The sequence below is a fragment of the Empidonax traillii genome, unplaced genomic scaffold (assembly GCF_003031625.1).
Source record: "Empidonax traillii isolate 1590-97213 ecotype Southwest subspecies unplaced genomic scaffold, ASM303162v1 scaffold1819:size175429, whole genome shotgun sequence".
Classification (NCBI taxonomy): domain Eukaryota; kingdom Metazoa; phylum Chordata; class Aves; order Passeriformes; family Tyrannidae; genus Empidonax; species Empidonax traillii.
Window position 1 is genome coordinate 115,382 of NW_020957012.1, and position 8,907 is coordinate 124,288.

Here is an 8,907-nt window from a genome sequence, read left to right on the forward strand (position 1 = left end):
TTCCATGGGATCTGTGGGAAGGATCCCGGAATCCACCCTGACACATAAACAAGGGCAATATACGTATTTAAAAATTGAAATTATTTGAGGCAGGTCTCTGACAGTGTGGATTCCCCCTGGTGCAGGAGAGCAGCCACACAGCTGGTGTGGAAGCACTCCCAGATGCTGGGTGTGGAGCTGGAGGTGAGCTCCTGCTCAGATCTTCAGTAAAACTTGTTTAAATTTAATCACCTGGTTAAAGACACCTTTTCCTCTGGAAAACCTACTTGATTCCAGGTGGAAAATACCCTGTGGAGCTTGTTGAGTAGATTGTGAGAGATTTGCACCAACACGAATACGACCATGGGGCAGGAGCCCTGTCATCCAGCACGTTCTTGTTTCAGTGGGACATTCAGTGGGAGCAGCAGGTGAAGCCCCAGGAAACCCCCAAAATTACGTTTTGTGTTCACATTCCAGCCAGAGAGTCCAGATCAGGATGGGATTGCACCAGTGTGGGAGAGGAGGGAACAAGGCTGCACTGCCAAGGAGACATCCCAAAGCCAAGGTTTAACCAGGAAGGGCCAGGATGTAGCTGGGAACCTCCTAATGTGCTAAACCTCGAGGGCAAAATAGGGAGAAATGGGAAAAAAAAAAAAAAACAAACAAACTATAAAGGGAGAGCTGGCCCCAAGGGTGGAGGGTCCCCTGCAAAAGGATGAGTGGGAATCACTGACCTTCCCTGGAAAATGTCACCCTGCTCTGAGGGATGTGCTGGGGACATCACAGAGCAAGAGGAGCATCTGTATCCATTTGGGATGAAGCCTTTGGTTTGAAGGACTGTGCCGGTTCCTCCCTGGAGCCCGTGTGGGTTGGGCACATCCCTGTCCTGGCGCTGACGCCAAGGCTGCTTTCGGTGACGTGGTGAAAAGGGGTTTTATTGGAGCTGGAGGACCGGTGGGAGCTCCCACAGCAGCCCAAATGGCCCAGATGTGTGCCAAAAAGGGCTCCGAGGGCTGGATTCCCTCTGCTCTGGGACGCGCTGGGGGTGCTCACCCGGAGAAGGGTCTGGGGAGACCTCGAAGCCCCTTGCAGGGCCTAAAGGGGCCCCAGGAGAGCTGGAGAGGGACTGGGGACAAGGGATGGAGGGACAGCACAAGGGGAACGGATTTACATGGACGAAAATGGGATATTGGGAAGGAATTCTTCCCTGTGAGGGTGATGAGGGGCTGGAACGGATTTCCCAGAGAAACCGTGGCTGCCCCCGTCCCCCTGGAAGCGTCCAAGGCCAAGTTGGAGCACCCTGACTCGTGGAAGGTGTCCCTGCCCGCGGCAGGGGCGTCGGAACGGGCCGATCCCCGACCTGCCTGCCGGCCCGCCCCATTCCCGCCCCATTCCCGCCCCATTCCCGCTCCGTGAGGGCGGGAGGTTCCCAGGGCGCGTGCGCGGGGCGGGCGGAGCGGCGGCTCCGGGAGCGGAGCGGGGGGGGAGGAAGCGGCGGCACCGACAGCGGCACCGGCACAGGCACAGACCCCGGCACCTCAGCGGGCTCCGCAGCCCTCGGCGGGGAGCGGCGGCACCGGCAGGAGGACGAGCGGGAGCGGGAGGAGGGCGCGAAGCAGCGGGAGCGGTCGCGGGTCCCGCCGCGGGGAGCGGAGCGAGCGCGGGGCGGCGGCGGCGGCGGCTCCTCCATCATGTCGTCGGGCGGGGACTTCGGGAACCCGCTGCGGAAATTCAAGCTGGTGTTCCTGGGCGAGCAGAGCGGTGAGTCACCGCCCGCCCTCGGGCCGGGAATGGCGGCGGGGGGGGGGATCCCTCCGGACACCCGCCCGACCTCGGGGGAGCGGGAGGGGACCCCACTCCTCACCCTCGCTGGCACCCACCCACCCTCCTGGGGGTCCTTTTCACTCCCATCCACCCACATACTCTCACAGGGGTCTGAGAGGATCCCCTTCCTCACCCTCCACCTCTATGGGCGTCTGAGACTATCCCCCTCCTCATCCTCCCTGGCACCCACCCAACCCTCCTGGGGGTCTGAGGGGATCCCCCTCCTCCCCTTCCCGGACACCCACCCACCCTGCTGGGGGTCCTGGACACCCACATACCCTCCTGGGGGGTCTCAGAGAATCACCCTCCCTGACACCCACCCACCCTCACGGGGGGGGGTCCCTGACACCCACCCACCCTCCTGGGAGTCTGAGGGGTTCGGCTCTGCTTTAATCTCCCCCCGCAACCAAAGCCTGTCTGATTCAGGAACAGTTGCTGATTCATTTCATCCCGGCCCCTCCGGTTTTTTTTGGGGGGGCAGGAGCCCCAGTCCTCGCTGTTTTCCGTGTAAATACAGCGTTTCTCCATAATGGAGTTCTGTCTTGGCAGAGCAACGCTCTGAATATTTAATTCAGCCAGTGAGGTTTTCTTCCCTGTCTCTGGAATGAAAAAAAAAAAAAAAACAAAAAAACCAAAACCCACCCAACCTAAACGCTGTCTCCTCCTTCCTCAGCGGAAGGCCTCTGTCTCCATTACTGCATTCCACATCTTCCCTTGGAAGAATTTTCTGAAAAAAAAAAAAAAAAAAAAGGCAAAAAAAAAAAAAGCTCCTTTATCAGCTGCTTTGTGTAATCCTGGTGAGATACTGAGCGATCTTTGACATAATGAGGAGGTGCAGAATATTTCTGTCTCAGGGCGGGGTATTTGCTCCCTCAACCACCTTTGGTCTCTGTGTGGCAGATGATGAAATACTTGGATTTTTTTTTCGTGGTTTTTTTTTTTTGGGGGGTGCCAAATGACTTAAAACTTGATATTTCCTCACTCATGTGGATGAGCTTGGTCATTAGGCTGTTACTGAAATTATTCACCTATGCATCGGTTGTTTTCTTTAGTCTGCTTCTTTAATCCTTTTTTCTTCTGTGGTTTTGGGGTTGAAACAGCTCTTTTTCATATCAGGAATTCGGAGAGCACAAGTGCAACTTGGGTATTTATTATTTTTTTGGGGGGGGTAAGTCACCTGATGTACTTGCTGAGGTGATGTTTGGCCAGCCATTTTATGAGGATTTTGGAAGAGGGTCATGTGTAGAAAATGCTGGTTTGTCGTGAGGGTTTTTTTGTTGGTTGGTTGTTTGTTTTCCCCAGGTATTTGACAACAGGAATTTTAAATATTAGCAATGCGTTTGCATAATATTTGGCTTGTTTTCCTGTATTTCTGAGCTTCAGTATCCCGAAGCTTTTCCCTCCGTGGAAGGTTGTGGCACCCGGTGCAGATCTGAAATCTCAGCAGCTCTTTTGCACGTGCCTTTCTCGTCTCTCACAGCAGACATAACATCAGATATCTCCTTCCTGCAGGGATTTTTTTCCCCCCTCTCAGCTCCTCATCTGTGTTTATACTGGGAGGTTTTAAATAATTCCTGGCCGTGGCATGAAATGTAGGGAGGAGAGAAGGGACTCTGTGGGTACAGCAGAGCAAGATGCTCCTGCCTGGATATCCATCCCTGCGACTGCTGCCTTGGCCGGGGCTTGGGGATGGGTGGGAGCTGCTTTGAATCCAGGGCCTGGCCAGCAGCTGCAGTCCTGCCTTTGTCTGGGATGATGGGGATGGATGATTCCATGCCCGCTCCGTGCTCGGCGTGTCCCTGCATCCCGTGGGTGCTGCTGCAGCGTGGGCACGTTCCCGCACGGAGCTCGGGGATGAGTCTGTGCTGGAGACGCGGCTTTTCCTGAATCCAATCTCCTCAGATGTCTCTGCCATGATGTCATTCCCTGCCATTTTTTTATTTTTTTTTTTCCCTGCCCAGGGGGAGCATAGCTCCCATTCCAAATAACCTTTGGAAATAATGGCAGGAGAATATCTCTGGTGCTGCAAAGAAAGGGAGCTGGGGCGGGCTCTGCTCCCACCTTTGTTGGGAAGGAATTGCAGGAATGAAAGTTTTTTTTACAAAAGCAGGTTTTGCACCCGAGGGGATCTTTGTACAACTGTTGCTCTGGGTTGGTGCGTTCTCTCCCTGCTGGAAGGCCATGGTTCAAGGTATCCCACTGGTGCCCGTGGGGAGGCCAGGTGCTCCTGCTCCACGCGCATCCAGGGGCTCCAGGATGACAAATGGGATGTCACAAAGGGCTGCCAGGGCCATGAGCTGCCTCAGCAGCCAGAGCTGGGCACAGCCTCTCCAGCAAATGCTGTGGCTGAGGAAATCTGCACTGGAATTCCTTCCAGGCTCTGCAGTGGTACAGCCTGGGAATGTTTTATTCCCGGCTGGAGTGGGGTTGCATGGTGGATGCAGCGCCTGGTTTTCTCCGCTCCCCTCAGCCATGTTGTGGGAGTCCAGTGCCATATTCCCGTGGACTGCAGTGATCCTACCTCCTTCTGCTGTTCACCACTGGCTGCAGGTTCCTTTTCCTGGGCTGAGATGCTGATTTTCCCTGCTCCTTGCTCCCCAAAATCTCCAGGGTTTTGTCCCCCAGCCCCTCCCCAGCCCAGACTTGCCGCATGTGCTGGGGGAGCATCACGAGCCTGCAACATCATCCGTGTCCAGCCAGGAGAACCTTCTCCTCCTCCTCCTCTCTTCCCGTCCCTGATTTTTTTTTTAACTTGCACCAGCAACTTCCCCAGCGCTGCCCTTAATTGAATTACTCTCCTCAACGATTGAAGATTATACAGAGTGTAGCAGTTTTAAAAATGCTAATCTTTGCTGAAAAGGCGAAGGGAGAGAGCTCTGTGCTGGGGGATTAGGTGGAGCTATTGTGTGTGGGCAAGTGTGTTTCTTGCTGCCTTTCAGCTGCGTTTATTGGGTGGGTTTTATTGGCCCTGATGCCTCAGGTTTGAGGAATTCTGGTTTCTGGGTCACACACATCACCTGTATTGGGGGGGGGGGGGGCTTGCAGAAAATGCGATGCAGATCCAAATGTTAATAATTATTGCATAGCAACACCTCTACTTTCTCATAAATGGTTTGGTTTTTGTTTGGGTTGAGTGGGCAGAACTGAATGCAACAGAAATATTTGAGTTTCTGCTGCAGCTTCCACGGGGTGAGCAGGTCTGAAGGGCAGCAGCCTGTCCAAGAGGACTCCCCGTTGCCTCTCCCTGTGGTGACATTTCTGCACCCAGTAAGGCCCTGGAGAAAATGACAACCATCTTTTCAGTCGGGAAGGGAGAGTTTTGATGTTGAAAAGGCAGGTGCAGGGTAATAACTTGTGGACTGTAACTGCCTGGAGAGCTCTGGGGATCTGTGCTGTTGCATAACTGCTGGTCCAGGCCCTGCTGAGCAGGGTGTGTTTTGTGGGAGGGCTGGAGAGCTGCGGGTGCTTCGCGCGTAACCTGAAGCTGGTGTCGCCCTGCTCGTGGTCCTGCAGGGACTGCCATCCCTCTGCAACTCGAAACTCCCTTGGTTTTTAAGGAATTCTCAGCTTACCAGCTCCAGAGAGCTGTTAGTTTGTCCCTCCTGTTTAATTCCCTGGTGTTGGTTTTCCATTGGATATTTGGGGTTGTGTTTGGACTGCCTGCATTTCCCAGGAGTTGCTGAACTTGGGTTTCTTGGGTGCATATGGAATATCAGCAGTGCATCCCAACAAAAGGGGAAGTCAGGCAGAAACACCAGGGTGGAGGAACGGCATGGATGGACCAGGAGCTCCTGGACAACCTCAGAGCCACAAGGGAAGCCCACAGAGGGTGGGAGCAGGGACAGGTGGCCTGGGAGGAATGCACAGGAATTGCTGGGAGAAGAGAAGGCTCCAGCGGGACCTGAGAGCCCCTTCCAAGGCATAAAGGGGCTCCAGGAGAGCTGGAGAGGGAATTTGGACAAGGGATGGAGGGACAGGACACAGGGAATGGCTTCCCACTGCCAGAGGGCAGGGAGAGATGGGATATTGGGAAGGAATTCCTGGCTGTGAGGGTGGACAGGCCCTGGCACAGGTTGCCCAGGGAAGCTGTGGCTGCCCCATCCCTGGGAGTGTCCAAGGCCAGTTTGGAGCAACCTGGGCTGGTGGGGGGTGTCCCTGCCATCCCAAACCAGTCTGTGGTTCTTTCCCAGTGTAGCCAGCTTGGGATCTGATCCCTCCTCGCTGTCCTAAGGACCTTGAATTGCACCACTGCTCTTTTTCTCCCTCCTTCCCTGCAGCAGTGCCTGTCAGAGAAAAAGGCCTCAGTGTTTTGTGGTGCCTGTTCTCGTGGTGCCTTTTGATCCCTTGGCTATTTGTGGAAGCCTCTAGAGGAGCTGCATCTGTTCTGGAAAGGAGGAGTAGCTGTGCCTTCCTGCACTCTGCTGTCTTTTCTGTCTGTAGCTGAGAAACAGTCTGGGATTTTAACCAAATGATCATCCTTTCTCTTGGTGTGACACAATCTGTTGAGGGGTGTGGTGGTACCTGGCACTTGCTCCGGGCTCCGCAAAGCCCAGGTCTGAAGGTTTTGGGGGAGGTGTAAATGGGATAATGGAGAAGCAAAGGTAAGGAACCTCCTCTGAGGCCACCTCAGCAGGTGATGGAGCATTTGGGAATTGTCAGAGCCCTTTTTTTCAGCTTCACTGATGGTTTAAAACCTGTCTCTTGTAACCAGTTGGGGAGGAAATAGCTGCCTTCTCGTTACCTGGTAATTTAGTGCAGATGTTTAAAGGCTTTTTGTCGCCTTCATGCACATCCAAGTACCTGTTGTGCTCACTGGTGATGATAAAACCCCAAATAACCACCCCACAACGAGCCAACTAAACCTCTCCATGCGTTGAATGTGGCTCAGCAGGAATCACATTTGGCTGTCTCAGACTTTTCCTTGTCAACCTCCCAAAATTCACCTGTGAGTCCTGCAAACCTGGTGATCCGTGGGTGTTTCTTAAAGGATATGGGAATGCTGACCCGTCTCTGGGATGGAGCAGGGAAGAGACCTCAGAAGTCGGTCAAGGGTTGGACTCGATGATCTCAGGGGTCTTCTCCATCCCAGGTGATTCTGTGTTTCTCTAAGAGCCCTGTTTTGAAACTGAAGTGATATAAATCAAGGCGATGATATTTTTGCCACGTCAGTAGAAATTATTTGTGGTTTAAATAGAAAAATGGGTGTCTTGGCAAACAAAACGTTGGCCTTGCCGCGAAAGCAGAATGTTTCAGGCCCCTTTTGCTTGGTTTATTCACTGAGCTTAACACAGGAGTTGAAAAGCTAAATGGATTCTTTGTTTTGCCCTCAGCACAAACCAAACTCTTCTGGCTCTGACATATTGAAAGGCCCAGGGCCAGTGAGCAGTGGAATCAATTCTTTTCCAGCAGGTATTTGCCTTTTATGTTCAAACCCTGAGGGGCTAAATATGTTTTGAAAGATATTGGAGTGAAAAAAAGGGAGAGTTTTCCTGTGTTTCAGTACTGTTTAACTCTTATCCAAATGCATCACAAGGAAAAAGATAATCTGGGAAGCAAAAATATTGTGTGGAATTAAATGTCAATAAGTTCTCGTCCTCAGTGGGCTGTGGAGCCCCTTGCTTGCTCCTGGCTGCCTCCTGGGGAGCCTGGAAAAGGGAATTCAGCTTTCCAGTTGGGAAGGAAGTCCTTGCTCAGCTGTCCAGCACAATGGTGCGTTTGTTTAATTGGAGTTCTTAGAAAGGAGGGGGGAACTTTCCTTTCCTTGTTCCCTTGTCAGCGCGTCCTTGCGGCTGGAAAACCGGGATGGATCCGCGCCGCCGGAATGCCGGAGCACGGTTTTCCGGGTCCCTTTGACCTGTGGCACGCTCAGGGTGATGCCAGCTGGTTTAGTTCCAGCGGGAAGCTGAGGGGCTACCTCCTGGGATGTCTTGGAGTTTGAATTCCAGAGGATTTTTCCGAAGCCAAACACAAAATGCCGAGGTGAAAAATTCTGATGGTGATTAGAACCTGATAAAGGGGGGGATGTTCTCCAAAGTCTTTTCCTTCTCCTTGGGCATTTTAATTCCATTTTAATGCTTGGATTTGGGAATTCATGGAAGAGAATCCATGCCTTGAGTGGCTGCCAGCATTCCCTGGAAATGCCACCCAGCTATTCCGAGCTTCACAGGCTCGTGGTGTTCTCTCAGCCAGACTTGTGTAGGTGTTCCCAACACACGGAATCCAGGCTTTGCCTTACATCCAAAGCGTGTTTGTCCAGGATGGAAAAGGGTCGGGAAGAAATGCCGGAGCAGGTTTGTGGGAACTCCAAGGAGAGGGGCCCTGGGAGGGTGGCGAAGCTCCAAGCAGTACCTGATGTTGGATTGACAGGATCCCTGTCACTCTGAGCTTCTCCAAGGGGTGCAGGGAGCTGGGAAGAGAGAATTCCCACTCACAGGGTGGGAGTTTGGCCCTGCAGAGGCTCTGGAGCTGCCCAGGAACTCTGGAGCAGTGGGAATCCAGGAGTGTTTCTGTGCAGCTTCCTTTGGTTTAATGTGGATGTTGCCTTTTCTGGGAGTAGGAAGTATTCCCTCATTCCTGTCCTGCCGGCACAGGAACGGCCACGAGAACCCTCCCTGGCAGTGACAGGAGGATTTCATTGAATTATTTAATAATCCCAGACCAAAGGGATCTGAACTGGATGGCAGAAGGAGGAAGTGGAGGGGACATTCCCTTCCCAAGGAAGTTCTGCCTCCTTTTAGGCTTTCCTGGACAGCAGTGTCCAGGTCTCCATGCTGGAGCTTTGCAGCCTTCTTTGCCTTGTCCCTGGTTATTTTTTTTTTCCCCTTCCCCTTGTTTGCTGCTGAAGCAGGGTTTTTTTGGGAAGTTGTGTCCTTGGCTCTCTCCAAATGGCTGGAAAATCACTGTCCCTGCATAAAAACCAGGCTGGCTTTACTGCTGCTGGTTGGGATGAAGCTGGAGGTGAATCCCTCAGCAGCTGGACACAGCTGGAGTTCGGTGTGTCATTGCCAGGAGATCCTTCCCTCTTTCATTCCCTGACCTTGGAATGCCGTGCAAAGGCTTGGTTTTCCAGTTCCTGTGATCCCTTCTGAGCTTCCCAAGCTGCTT

The 8,907-nt window shown here is 53.0% G+C and overlaps 1 protein-coding gene across 2 annotated transcripts in view; it reads left to right on the forward strand.

The window, feature by feature from the left end:
- The first annotated feature begins 1,468 nt into the window (after positions 1-1,468).
- RAB6A (RAB6A, member RAS oncogene family) overlaps positions 1,469-8,907 on the forward strand; it is a 33,875-nt gene continuing 26,436 nt past the window's right edge. For both annotated transcript variants that reach the window (XM_027908716.1, XM_027908717.1), the window contains exon 1: positions 1,469-1,740. In XM_027908716.1, the coding sequence (XP_027764517.1) occupies positions 1,671-1,740 (70 nt within the window). In that variant the 5' untranslated portion in view covers positions 1,469-1,670. The remainder of the gene's footprint in view (positions 1,741-8,907) is intronic.